This window comes from Microcaecilia unicolor, chromosome 3, assembly GCF_901765095.1.
Source record: "Microcaecilia unicolor chromosome 3, aMicUni1.1, whole genome shotgun sequence".
NCBI lineage: Eukaryota > Metazoa > Chordata > Amphibia > Gymnophiona > Siphonopidae > Microcaecilia > Microcaecilia unicolor.
Window position 1 is genome coordinate 372,442,178 of NC_044033.1, and position 15,347 is coordinate 372,457,524.

General features: G+C 41.5%; 1 protein-coding gene across 1 annotated transcript in view; it reads left to right on the top strand.

Moving 5' to 3' along the window:
- IFT172 (intraflagellar transport 172) overlaps window positions 1-15,347 on the top strand; it is a 335,758-nt gene that overhangs the window by 265,307 nt on the left and 55,104 nt on the right. Inside the window, exon 40 of the mRNA XM_030198582.1 lies at window positions 7,884-8,000. Within this exon, the coding sequence (XP_030054442.1) occupies window positions 7,884-8,000 (117 nt within the window). The remainder of the gene's footprint in view (window positions 1-7,883; window positions 8,001-15,347) is intronic.

Here is a 15,347-nt window from a genome sequence, read left to right on the forward strand (position 1 = left end):
GGGAGCAGTTTGCAGAGTTTTGGGCAAGTTTCAGTAGTAGTTTTAGAGCAGTGCTTCTCTCGACCCAGTCCTTGAGGTACTGCCTCCTTGGGATGTACATCTATCTCATGCATATTCATTGTGGATAGCCCGAAAACCTGATCGGACTAGGTGTGCCTCAAGGACTGAGTCGAGAAGCACTGTTTTAGAGGGTGGGACATTTTACAATGTAAGGCATTTGCTGGGACTAATTTTTGGAGGTGGGGCAATTGCAGAAGTTATTTATGGGATGGGCAGATTGCAGGGTGCATGGGCATTTGGGAGAGATTATTCTGGGGGGTAGAGCATTTTACAAGGGGGTTGTACAGTTGTGGGGAGGTAATTTAGTGGGGTGATACAGCTTTGCAGGGTGGTGGGGTAGTTTTGGGGGATGGGACACTTTGTGCAGGGTGTTTGTTTGCAGCTTTCGGAGAGTAGAAAACAGGTAAAGGCAGTTTGAAAGGCGTTGTTACTTAACTGCTGTGTTTATGTAAGTGTGATACTCCAAGCAGGGGTTACACAGCCAGACAAAGGTGTATATAAACGAAAATAAGTGGTTTATTAACTGAATCCTGATGCCTGTTACGTCACAGAGCCAGGAACACAAGGTGAAACACCTCTGTAGTTCAGAAATACAGTCTCAAGCAGGCCCATTATAACCTCTGACCGGTGGGTTCTTCAAATAGTCCGTCTCGGATACACACTCAATTGGTATCAAAAACCTCCAAATTGCTCACCGAGAGCTCATTCTTTCAGCTCTCAGCACAGGTAGGTACTTGCAGAGGAACTCTCAGCCCTTCTAAAGGCTCATGCGCTCGGGCCCATTCCACCAGGGGAGGAACGGCCGAGATTCTATTCCAGGTACTTCCTTGTGTGAAAGAGAACAGGGGGGATGTGTCCCATCCTTGACCTAAGGGCCCTGAACAAATTCCTAGTCTGAGAAAAGTTCTGGGTGATTTCCCTGGTGAAATGGAAAAGTTTTAAGGATTGCTTTTCAACTCTGTATGACCGATAGTGATTTTCTCTCATTAAAAGTAATTCTGTTCGTGTGAAAATGATTTGAAATGTGTATGGAGATAAGGCATGGCTCTAATTAATTTGGTATGTGTGGGAAAGTGGAAGTCATGTTTCTAAGTCAGGAGATAACACACCAGAGAGCATGTAAACACATTCTCAGGCACATTCTGTAATTTTCCTTTGCTCTGAAATGAGTTCTAAGCCTAATAAAAAGGGAAGCCTCTTGCAGTGAAATCAGAAGCTCTTGTGGATAGACGTATCACACAGAGACCGTTCCTGGTCAAGAGACTCCTGACTATCGCTGTAAACACAGGGCTTCTCCTACTGATGACAAGAGCCTGGATGTAGTGATACATGACCAGTTTTGCAAAATGTAATAATTCTCACCTCCATCTATCCATGTCCAGCAAACCTCCTCTCTCCCCTGCCGTCCCCTCCCCTGATCCATGTCCAGCAACCCTGCTCTCTCCCCTGTCCTCCCCCCCATGTCCAGCAACCCTTCTCTCTGCCCTGCTCTCTCCCCATGCAACCCTCCTCTCTGCCCCATGCCCTCCTCCCATGTCCAACTACCCTCCTCGCCGCCGCTCCCTCCCCCCTCGTGCTGGGCCCCCTGTACTGACATGAGAGCGCCTCTCACCTCTGTGTGAAAGCGCTGCAGGCAGCAGCAGATTGTTCTGCTGCAGCCTGCAGCGCTTCCACATGGAGGTGAGAGGCGCTGTCATGTCAGTGCAGGGGGCCCGATACGGAGGGGGGCGGGAGCGACGACGACGTTGGGGATGGGGGAGGTGGAGGTTGGTGCGCCAGCGATGTTCCTTCGTCTCCAGGCTCCAGCGGCAGCGTCCGTTTCCCTCTCTGTTCCGCCCTCTGACGTCATCAGGTCTTGACGCGAGGGCGGGACAGAGAGGGAAGTCTCTACTGCGCATTTGCGGGTGAGTCGGTCACTTGTCATTTATATGTTTGATATATATGTATAATTTTATATTTATTATTGCTTCTTGCCTGGTCAAGAGACTCTTGGTTTCGCTGATAAAAAAAAAGCCTGGATGTAATGATTGTTCTCAACTATAAAATAGATCTGTATATTTCTTAATCATTGTTTATCTTAGTCAATAATGACTTATACACTCTCCATTTGAAGTGAACCTCTAATAAAAGTCTCATTTACCTAATACGAATCCAAAAGAATCCACAGTGATTATTAAGCAGTCTGTGTTAGTGATTGATTATGCAGGCTGTAAAATCAGAGCAAAACATTCTGGTGACGAGGGGTCGGATTCGTAGAAAGAATGGCACTTTTTAAGAGGAATGCAGAGGAGAGTGTTGAAATCCCAGGTAGGGATGAGGTACCCTATGGTAAAATTGCAAAATTGGAGTGACAAGTGTGTGATTTACGTAGTCAAAGTGAGATGCTTAATTGTCAGAATAAGTTACTGGCTGATAAGCTGGATGCATATCAAACCATTGCTGAGCGTGCTGCTGTAAGAGTGGTACAATATAAATATAAGGAAAGAAGGGGGAAAATTAATAAAAAGAAAATGTATTTATGCATTATTAAAGCAGGGTTGGATTCATAGTTCCACCATCTGTAACTGGACGGTGGCAGATCATTTAGATGAGTTTTTTCATAGCTGATTGCATACAAATTGTGCATTACATTGATGATATAATGACTTAAGGGATACATAGGAGGATGTTCAGACTCATTTAGAGTCATTAATTGCCCAAAGGAGTCCATGTGTTCCCATGTCACGATGATTGGCTGGTGAAGAGCATCTCTTCAGATGGAACTCAGGAGTCCATGCGAATGACTATTGGGGTGCTCGAGCTACTAGAGTTTGTTTTAAACTACCCCAAGTCCAGCGATTGGAATTCATAGGAGCCTAGCTCGAGACACAGAAGGTTCAAGCCTAACTTCCGGAGATTAGAGTGGACACTCGCTTCCAAGATTCGAGCCTCTCAGCAGGTCACAACTTAGCAGATGTTGAGGTTGTAGGACCACATGGCTTCCACAGTATATGTTACACCCCTGACACGTCTTCACGTGAGATCAGCTCAGTGCACCCTAGCTTCTCAGTGGTATTAAGCCACGGGGGAGCCTGGGAGATGATCATCCAAGTGTCCCCAGAGCTCCCTTCAATGATGGACCATTCGATCCAATTTGATTCTGGCATTTCCATTCCAAATTCCTCATCACAGAAAGTGCTGATGAAGGATGCATCTCTCTTGGGATGGGGGGGGGCTCATTTAGATGGGCTTCACAGCCAAGGTGTTTGATCCTCCCAGGAAACGAATCTTCAGATCAATCTCCTGGAGCTCCGGGAGATCTGGAATGCTCTAAAGGCTTTCAGAGATTATATGTCTTGTCAAATTGTACTCATCCAAACAGCCAAGCAGGTTGCAGTATATTACACCAACAAGCGGGAGGGCACCAGATCACACCCTCTGTGTCAGGAAGCCATCCGGATGTGGCATTGGGCTCACTAGCATGGTATTTTCCTTCCAGCCACTTATCTGGCGGGCAAAAACAATACCCTGGCTGATAGACTGAATAGGATAATGCAACCACACAAGTGGTCTCGCAACATGGGCATAGCCTACAAGATCTTGCGAGCATGGGGTACCCCTTGGTGTATCTTTTTGCCACTCAGATTAACCACAAGCTCCCTCGGTTTTGATCCTGGCTTCAGGCCCACAACAGACTATCATCAGATGCCTTCCTCCTCAGTTGCAGGACAGGTCTTCTGTATGCATATCCTCCCATATATCTAGTGGGGAAAACTTTGTTCAGTCTCAAGCAAGACCATGTTTCTGATCGCGCTGTACTGGCCACGGCAGATACGGTTCCCTCTTCTGGTGTTATCCTCCAAAGAACCGTGAAATTGCAGTGTTTTCCAACCCTCCTCACAGAGAACGAAGAATTACTTCTACATCCCAACCCCCAATCATTGGCTCTCATAACTTGGATGTTGAGAGCCTAGAAGTCGCTTCATTGGGTCTTTCGGAGGGTGTCTCCCGGGTCTTGCTGGCTTCCAGCAAAGACTCCACTAAGAGGTGCTATTCTTTCAAATGGAGGAGGTTTGATCTCTAGTGTGAGAGCAAGGCCCTAGATCCCCTTGCTTGCCCTACAGAGACCCTGCTTGAATACCTTCTACGCCTATCAGAGTCTAGCCTCAAGATCAACAGTATAACCGTATTCTTCCCAACACTCTTCACCTCTCCCTGATACTCTTAGCACCTTGGATGTTAAACTCCCCATATCAGACAGCCTGAAGATACTAGGAGTAACAATTGATAACCACCTATCATTCGAAAACCATGCTAAATCCGTCACCAAAAAAATGTTTAACATGATGTGGATCCTGAAACAAAATCTTATCTTCCCTTGAACACCTTCCAGAACTTAGTGCAATCCACAGTACTTATACATGCTGACTACTTGCAACAGTGTTTTCCTAGGATGCAATACTCTAATCCTCATGAGACTTCAGACTACCCAAAATACGGCGGCCAGACTTATCTTTGGTAAGTCAAGATTCGACAGCGCAACACCTCTTAGGGAGAGGCTTCATTGGCATCCCATCAGAGAAAGAATAAATTTTAAAGTTCACACTATGATTCATAAGATTATATATGAAGAATCCCCCAACTACATGAACAACCTTATCGACCTCCCAGCCAGAAATAGACCATCATCATCTCGTACCCACCTCAATTTACACCTCCCCAATTGCAAAGATATTAAATATAAGACCTTCTATGCATCCAGTTTCTCCTTCTTGGGCAGCCAGCTTTGGAATGCTTTGCCAAGATCCATCTGAACAATCAGCGACCATCTACCCTGCAGGAAAATGCTGAAGACCCACCTTTTCAAGACAGCTTACCCGAATGACCCTACTTAACTTTTAAACCCTTCCTCTTAATCCCGGTCCTGATGATTATTATACCTTAGTCTATATATCCCAATCTCCTTATACCTTTATCTCTCCCTCTCCATCCTTTACCCTTTATCTTCTCCTCTCCATCCCTCCTCGCCTCTCCCAATCTATTTTTTTCCTTTTGATTATCCTTTCCTTTATTTGCCTCTACATGTTAAAAAAAATTTTATCCTCAAAACTCCACTCACTGCTCATAATATTCTCCTTCAAGACTTTGTAATTATAAATACTATGTAAGCCGCATTGAGCCTGCAATGTGTGGGAAAGTGCGGAGTACAAATATAATAAATAATAATAATGACAGTAAGGGTTCACTTTAGTGCAATTAGTGCTTATCATCAGTGTATAGAAAGTAAGCCCATCTCTGACCAGCCTCTAGTTGTTCGTTTCATGAGACGTTTGCTTTTGTCAAAGCCCCCTGTCAAACCTCCACCAGTGTAATGGGATCTCAGCGTCGTTCTCAGCTGTTGAAACCTCGTTTTGAGCCACTGAATTGCTTCCATCTGAAGTACTTGACCTGGAAGATGGTTTTCTTGGTGGCTGTTACTTCATCCCGTAAAGTCAGTGACTTTTAGGCCTTATACTAAGTTTCATCACAACAGAGTAGTCCTCCGCAGTCACCCTACGTTTCTGCTGAAGGTGGTATTGGAAATCCATCTGAACCTGTTGATTGTCTTGCCAACATTCTTTCCCCGACCTCAAACCCCTTCCTGGTGAAAGCAGCTTGCACACCTTGGATTGCAAGAGAGCATTAGCCTACTACATGTAGCAGACCATGCCCCATAGACAGTCTGCCCAACTTTTTGTTTCTTTTGATCCAAACAGGATGGGGGTCACCATCGGGGAAACGCACCATTTCTAGTTGGTTGGTAGATTGCATTTTCTTCATTTATTCCCAGGCTGGGCTTGCCTTAGAGGGTCATGTCACGGCTCACAATATCAGAGCCATGGCTGCGTCGGTAGCCCACGAGGTCAGCCTCCATTGAGGAAATATGCAAAGCTGCAACATGGTCTTCAGTCCTTACATTCACATCACGCTACTGCCTTGAGCAGGATACCCAACGCAACAGTCGGTTGGGGCAGACAGTGTTGCAGAATCTGTTTGAGGTCTGGAATCCAACTCCACTCTCCTAGACCCATTCTATTCTGATCCAGGCTGCACTCTCATTCAGATTGTATATTGTTTCAGGTTAATCTGTGTTATGTCCTCACCATTGCGAGGCCCAATTGACCAATGTTTGTTGTTTTTTGTGAGCCTAGGTACTAGGGATTACCCACTTGTGAAAATACATAAGCCTGCTTGTCTTTGGAGAAAGCTAAGGTATTTACCTGTAGCAGGTGTTCTCCAAGGACAGCAGGCTTTATATTCTCACATTCCCTCCCACCTTCTCTTGAAGTTGTTTCTTTTGTTCTTTTTATTTTTGCTATAGTATTAAACTAAGGAGACCACATTCTTGTGGCAGGCGGGAAGGCACATGTGCATGCATGGTGGAGCATGTCTCGTGTTCCACAAAGCTCTACTTACACTTGCTGTAAGTCCTGGACTGGGCGACGCAGGTCGTATTACCCACTTGTGAGAATATAAAGCCAACTGTTCTCGGAGAACATCTGCTACAGGTTAAGTACTTTATATAAAAATTATGTGTACCTAATGTTTGTATTGCACAGGATTCAGTATTGAGCTTATCTTGATGGTCATATGGACCACAACAAACTGGGGGAAGTTAAAAATGGAACAGAAAATGAAATTGCACAGTAAAATATTACTGAATGGGAGAACTGTGGAATGATGAAAATGGTATGTTTAACCAGAGAGATATTTTACAAGTAACTTAAGCAAGACTGAGAACTATTAGCTGCGAGCTGCTAAACTTTTTGAGCATATTGATTTTCAAACAATGGGTGATTTAACATATATTCAAAGCGTTATAAACAGTAAGAAGCATATTGCATAAATCACATAAGCGAAATGCGTGAGCTGCTAAACTTTCTAAGTATATTTACTTTCAAATTATAGGCAATTAATATGTGGTGTTTGAAGCATTATAACAATGAAACTTATGTCACATAAATCGTATAAGCGAAACGTTCACGCTATAGTCTGAATGGGTCAATGACCATTAAAATTCAAAACCAAATCTGCCACAAGAAAAAAATAGCAACAGAGGGCATTAGTATCAACAAAGTTGCTTTTTAGAAAAATACACCAGTACGTCATGTTATCAGTAGTAAAAGTTAGCCTGGGAAGAACATTAGAGCCTATTTGGTGAGTATGGTAACAATCAGCTTAGTATCAAGGTGTGTCTATGTATGGCTCAGAATGTTAATATTGTAAATTTGATGTAGTTACTATTGGGGAGCCATTGTTATTCAGTTTGTATTGGGATTACACGCTCAAATCTCCTGGTCCCAACCAGCAGTTTCACAGCTGAATTTTGAATTAACTTTAAGACCTCTTAAAACAAAATCTTGGAGACCATTATAAATACTGTTACAGTAAATCGAGCCTGAGAAGGAAGAAGGCATGCATCAAGACTAGTAGGGTCTTTGGTTCCAAGAATGATTTGACAAACCTTATTTTATACAAGGCAATGAATGAGGTTTTAGTAATTGCTGAAAAAAGACTTGTCAGGGGTCTGGGAGAAGATAAGCCCCAATGGTTGCTTGAAAATCATTCTTCTTCAGTGTCTGAGGAAGGCCAATCACTCTCATCTTCAGGTGAAGAACTGTACTTTCAGACCCCCTAAATTTTAGGCCAAGAATCAGCCCTTTCAAAGAATGAAGATGGCCAGGGACAATGTACTCTGTGGTTCCTGTAGTTTCCATTCAGTGCACTGAACATTTCCTGACCCACTCTGGATTGATTCCTAGTACTTACAAGAATGTAATAATTTGCCTCTCTCTTTCTTGTAGAATTATAAAGTTCTTCACAAATATGTGGCATTGTATGCAACATACCTCATCAAGGAAGGGAGTTATGACAAAGCATTAAGTTTGTATGTGCAACATGGAACACCTGCAAATTCCCAGGTATTTATATTGAGAGATGTGGTAGTTGTGTTGGTCCACTTTTAAAGGTAATCAATAGAAATAAAAGAAAGGAAAACCTAGAAAAGAAAATAAGATGATACCTTTTTTTATTGGACTAACAATACATTTTTGATTAGCTTTCAAAGTAACCCTTCATCAAATCTGAAATAAGCAAATGTTGAAAATAACAGTATATATAAGTGAAACATCAAAACATTCCAGTGACAGTCTCACAGGATGAGGGTGGGGTGGGTTAGGTGAGAGACAGGGAGCGCCGGGTAGATGAGGGACAATGAGATATGCATGGTGATAAGAGGGTGACAAAGCAGTAGAATTTTATGGTTTATAATGGGCTAGAAAACCCAGATCTTTGTTAAGTCCTGTCTGGTGGGTGTCAAAATATTTAATCATTCTGACTTCAAAGGTCTCAAGTTCCTAGATTGTATAGTTTCCTTTTGGTATTCTTACCATAAAATCATTGATAAAGTGTTCAGGTTTTGTAAAGTGCTGCCCTACAGAGGTCACATTCTGGTTGGCATTGACTTTTTCTGGGGAGTAGTCAATTTTGAATTTGATTGCAGGATGGCATGTATTGAAAGAACTGTTAAATTGTTTTAGTTTCCTCCCACCTCATTCCAAATCATAAAAATGTCATTGATATACCAGTAGTATTTTAGGGGTTTAGTCTGATATGTATTCAAAAATAACATACCATCCTACAATCAAATTCAAAATTGACTACTCCCCAGAAAAAGTCAATTTTTTGGACACCACAATTTCAATCAGCAATGGCTATATACAAATATCTATACACAAGAAACCTACAGACAAATGCAGTTACCTCCACAACTCCAGCTTCCACCCTTCACATGCAAAAAAATCCATTATTCACTGCCAAGCCACAAGATACCACCATATCTGCTCTGACCCAGGGGACAGAGATAAACACCTCAAACTCCTGACTGAATCCTTCAAACAAAAAGGCTACAACCACAAAATAATCTCCAAGAATGTTGCCTTCTCCCGTAAAACACCCAGGGAGAATCTGCTACAGTACAAGGAAAAGAAAGCCACAGACAGAATCCCGCTTGTAGTGACATACAACCCAGAGCTAAAAATAAATTGAGAAAAAATCATAAAAGGTGTACAGTCAGTACTCCAGGAGGATGAACTGCTGAAAGAGATATTCACTTCCCCACCAGTGCTGGCCTTCTGACAACCACCCAACTTAGAGCACAAACTCAAGAGAAGCAAGCTCCCGATAGAAACGCAGAAAGAAGAGAGTGGGGCACATCCTTGCAAGCTGCAAACTGTGGCAAAACATTTCACAGGATCCCACAGTCATTCACAAAGGAAAAATATTCAACATAAAGGAATCCTTCACATGCTCATCGTTCAATGTAAAAAGTGTGACGAAGGGTTCTACGTTGGAAAAACAAGCCAGATGCTGATGAAGAGATTTAATTTACATAGATATCATATGAAAAATGCCAATGCCAACCAAAATGTCACCTCTGTGAGGCAGCACTTTACAAAACCAGAACACTGTATCAATGATTTTGTGAGAATACTAAAAGGAAACTTTAAGACAATCCATGAACGTAAGACCTTTGAAGTCAGAATGAATAAATATTCTGATACCCACCAGACAGGACTTAACAAAGATCTGAGTTTTCTAGCCCATTATAAGCCATAAAATTCTACTGCTTTGTCATCCTCTTATTACCATGCATATCTCCCTGTCCCTCATCCACCCAGCTCTCCCTGTCTCTCGCCTAACCCACCCTCATCCTGTGAGATTGTCACTGGAATACTTTGATGTTTCACTTATATATACTGTTATTTTTAAACATTTGCTTATTTCTGATCTGAAAGTTAATCAAAAAATGTATTGTTAGTCCAATAAAAAAGGTATCATCTTATTTTCTTTTCTCTGTTTTATTTTCTTTTATTTCTGTTGATTACCAGGTATTTATAGAAATAGCATATGAAAGCAAATAAGTACTGCTTGACTTGTACATCTCATATAGCCTACCTATTATTCAGGGTTATACCTCTACATTTTAGTAGTTCTCATGTGGTCAATGGTATAGTGGTTACGCCTGTGTCATGAACATAGGGCTTTTTTTTTTCCTGTTGGTTGCTTGGGGCTGACAGTGATGTTAAAGTAGCACTGATTTCTTACTGACAATTAAAAAGACAAGGAAGCTTGCCAGGTGCTCTTGGCCTGGATTGGTCGCTGTTGTGGACAGGATGCTGGGCTCGATGGACCCTTGGTCTTTTCCCAGTGTGGCATTACTTATCTATATATATAAAAGGCAAGACCAACGTTCTATGAAGCCTACAGCCGGAAGTGTGAAGCGCCAGAGATATCCGGTTTCCCCATGAGTGAAGGAAAACAGCACAGCACGAAATCTCACACAGTGAAGGACTCAGAGGGGGGAGGGGAGAGAGATGCCCTCACTCTCTCTGTAACAAAAACACAGAACAGCAGGAAACTTAACACTGAAGGACTGGACTCGGAGGGGGGAGGGGGAGGGAGAGAGGGCAGGGACACACACTCCCACATGCACACTCTGAAGAAAACCTTGCTAGCCCCTGTTTCATTTGCATCAGAAACGGGGCTTTTTTACTAGTGTACTTATAAGGTCTGCTCTTATGGTGACTGCTAGTAATCAATCAGTGTGTCAATCTTAGCACTACTGATCTGGGAAAAATATTGGAAGACACTCATGATGGTTTATTGATGAGTGCAGATCATAAAGATGTAAAAGTAAGGAATCCTATAACAAAAAGAAAAAAAGTGAGAGGAGTCAGGGAAATTTCAGTTAGAATTATGAGCTGCCTGAATGGGAAAAAGTTTTAATAATCCACATAAAAATACAAATTAAAAACATGTGAAACATTTATGTCTGCTTTTAAAATTGTTTTGTTCTTATATTTGAGTCTCAGCATTGACGACATTTTATCTGTTTGGTTCAATAAATATCTTCCACACAAAAAAACACACACACACACAAAACAAATGTACACAGATCAATAAAATCTTTGCCCAATACAATATATGTTTTATGCTTTCCAGTAATATTTTGGCACTAGTAATATTTTACACAAATATTAGATGCTTTCCAGGTTCATTAGGTGATTAAGGTCAAAAAGACACTCAGGAGGATAAGCTCTATTGAAGAGACTAAGGGGGGTCTTTTGTTTATTTATTTATTTATTTATTTATTTATTTATTTATTTGTTTGTTTCATTTGTATCCCACATTTTCCCACCTATTTGCAGGCTCAATGTGGCTTACATGGTACCACAACAGCGTTCGCCAGTTGCGGTATGAACAAATACAGGTGTTATTGTGGTAAAAGAAGGTTTGTGTTTGGTAGATACATTGGGGAAGTTAGGGAGGGGGGATGAGGGTTAAGGTATGTCCATTACAGTCTTTGGTTTTGCAGTGTCACAGGAACTTAGGTTTTTATGTTGGGTCAGTGGGGTATGCCTTTTTGAACAGGTTTGTTTTTAGTTCTTTCTGGAAACTTAGGTGGTCATTCATTGTTTTTATTATCTTTGGCAGAGCGTTCCATAGTTGTGCGCTTAAGTAAGAAAAGCTGGATGCATAAGTTGATTTGTATTTGAGTCCTTTAGTACTTGGGTAGTGGAAATTTAGGTAAGTTCGTGCTGATCTTGTTGTGTTTCTGGTTGGTAGGGTCTGTGAAGTCTGTCATGTATCCTGGGGCTTCTCCATATATAATTTTATGAACCATGGTGCAGACCTTAAAAGCAATGCGTTCTTTGATTGGGAGCCAGTGCAGTTTTTCTCAGAGGGGTTTGGCGCTATCATAACATGTTTTTCCAGATATAAGCCTGGCTGCTGTGTTCTGGGCGGTCTGAAGTTTCTTTATAATTTGTTCTTTGCATCCCGCATAAATTCCATTGCCGTAATCTGCGTGGCTTAGTACAATTGATTGTATTAGATTGCGAAATATAGCCCTCGGGAAGAATGGTTTCACGTGTTTGAGTTTCCACATTGAGTGAAACATTTTCTTTATGGTAGATTTCGCTTGGTTCTCTAGAGTGAGGTTTCGGTCGATTGTTACTCCGAGAATTTTTAGGTTGTCTGAGATGAGGATGGTGTGACCTGGGATGCTTAGATTTTGGGGTTTGTATGTGCTGTGTTGGGAGGAGATGATGAGACAGTGTGTTTTTTCTGTGTTGAGTTTTAATTGGAATGCATTTGCCCATGAGTCCATGATGTTCAAGCTGAGCTTGATTTCGTTGTTGATTTCTGACAGATCTTGTTTGTGTGGGATATATATTGTGACGTTGTCTGCATAAATGAATGGGTTGAGGCCTTGAGTGCATAGGGCCTTGGCTAGTGGGGTCATCATGAGGTTAAAAAGGATTGGTGATAATGGTGATCCTTGTGGTACTCCACAGTTTGGTTTCCACGGTGATGATAAGTTAGTGTTAGATTTCACTTGATATGTTCTGGTGGTTAGGAAGCCCTTGATCCATTTGAATGTGTTTCCACCAATTCCAAAGTAGTCTAGGCGTCTTAGTAATATCTTGTGGTTGACCATGTCGAACGCAATGGACATGTCGAATTGGAGGAGAAGTATACTTTTACCTATTTCCTGCTTGAATTTGGTTAGGAGGGTAAGTAGTACTGTTTCGGTGCTGTGTAGGGGGCGGAAACCTGATTGAGATTCATGTAGTATTGTGAATGTGTTTATGTAATCGTATAATTGTTTGGTTACTAAACCTTCCATTATTTGACTACCAGTGGGATAGATGCTACTGGTCGGTAGTTGGTAATGTCATTTGATTTTTTTCTTGGTGTGTTTTGATATTGGGGTGAGTAGAATGTTGCCTTTTTCTTTTGGGAAAATACTTTGTTGAAGCATGACATTTAAATGGGATGTGAGGTCTGTTATGAAGCAGTGGGGGGCGGATTTTATTAGGTAGTTAGGGCAGGTATCCAATTGACAGTGACTGTTGGAATATCTGTTAATCGCTTGGGTGACAGTGTCGACGGTGAGGAGGGTGAAATTTGACCAGGTTCGATCTGCTGGGTATTCATCGGGGGTTGGGTCCAAGCCATTTATGAAGTTTTCGTTGGCCGTGTTGTCCTGTGGTAGAGTTTTGCGTAGGTTCATTATTTTTTCGTTGAAGTATTTATCAAGGCCGTCTGCTGATGGGGTGTCGTTATTGGTTGTGGTGAGCGGTGTTATGTCTAGTAATTTGTTCACAAGATGGTATAGTTTCCTTGTGTCTTTGTAGTCCGGCCCTATTTTAGTTTTGTAGTATGATCTTTTGGTTTGTCTTATTGCGTATTTGTATTTCCTTTGTAATTGTTTCCAAGCGTTAAGTGTATATTCATTTTTCATTTTTTTCCATGATGCAGTAGCGTTTCTAGCTTGCAGTAAAATCAGCTGGCACTCAGTGTTTAGTGCCAGCTGAATTTTAGAGCAAGTTAAATAAAACACTAATGCACCTTAGTAAAAGACCTCCAAAGTTAATTCTTTACTGCAGCCTTTATTGAGGAGGATATAAGAGAGATAGCAATGCTGGGAATGATGTTTAATATTGATGATTCAGAGGAACTGCATTAAATCTCAGTGATTTTGGAAGATGTACTAAGGTACAGTGACAAGCTAGAGCAGCAACTTATTTGGACTAGATGGTATTTATACTCCAGAGTACTGGGAAAAAAACCTCAAAAATGAAATTGCAGACCTACTATTAGTAATTTGTAACCTATCATTAAAATCCTTTATGGTACTTAAATCTTTAAAGGGCCAACTTAACACCAGTTTTGTATAAAGGGTTCCAAGGGTGATCTGGAAAAGTACAGATTAACGAGCCTGATATCAGTGCCCAATAAAATAATAGAAGCATTTGTAAAGAACAAAATTACTGAACATAATTGTGGTTTAATGGGACAAGGCAAACACTGATTTAGCCATGAGAAATCTTTTCTCACATTTTTTTAAAGGTATGAATAAAAGTGAACCAGTTGATGTAATGATTCTGTATATTCAGAAAACGTTTGACAAAGTCCTACATGAGAGGTTCCTGAGAAATGTAAAAAGTCATGGTATAGGTTGCAGTGTAACGTAGTAGCATAACATAGTAGAAGATGACAGATAAAAGACCTGTGGGATCCATCCAGTCTGCCCAACAGGATAAACTCATAGCATATGATGCAATATAACATATATGTTCTTGATCTTGATCTGTGTTTGCCATTTTCGGAGCACAGACTGTAGAAGTCTGCCCGGCACTGGATGTACTCCCCAACTACTGGAGTTGCCATACAAGCCACTTCAACTCATCCAGACCTGTCTAGCCATAATCGGGACATAGACCATAGAAGTCTGCCAGTATTGGCCTTATTTCCCAATTACTGGAGCTACCGTCTAAGCACCACTAAGGTTTTTGTGTGTTTTGATTCTATTCTTTCCATATAGAAATCCTTTTTGTTTATCCCATGCATTTTTGAATTCTGTTACTGTTTTCATCTCCACCATCGTCTGCAGGAGGACATTCTAGGTATTCTCCACCCTTTCCGTGAAAAAGTACTTCCTGACATTAGTCCTAAGTTGACCCCCCCCCCCTCCCTCCCTGTAACCTCAGTTCATGTCCTCTAGTTCTACCACGTCCTCTTCTTTGGAAGAGATTTGTTTGCATCTTAATACCTTTCAAATAATTAAACATCTGTATCATATCACCCCATCCCTCCTTTCCTCTAGAGTATACATATTCAGTTCTTTGAGTCACTTTTCATACGTCTTTTGATCCAAACCCCATATAGTTTTTATCACTTTTCCTTGAATTGCTTGAAGTCTTTTTACATCCATAGTGAGATACAGTCTCCAAAATTGAACACAGTACTCCAAGTGGGGCCTCACCAACGACTTATACAGGTGCATCAACACTTTTTTTTTTCTGCTGGTTATACCTCTTTCTTTGCAGCCTAGCATCCTTTTGGCTACAGCATCCGCCTTGTCACATTGTTTCGCTGCCTTATGATCCTCAGACACTATCAACCCAAAGGTCCCTCTCCTGGGTTGTGCTGTACAATCTGTCACCTCCAATCTGGTAATGTCTCCTTTTACATTCTGCATCACATTGCACTTCTTTGCACTAAATTTCAGTTGCTAGCCCTTAGTAACATAGTAGATGATGGAAGATAAAGACCTGTACGGTCCATCTAGTTTGCCTAACAAGATAAACTCATTACATATGGTATGCGATACTCCATATTTATACCTGGTCTTGATTTATCCTTGCCATTTTCAGGCCATAGACCGTAGAAGTCTTCCGAGCATTGTCTTTATTCTAAAA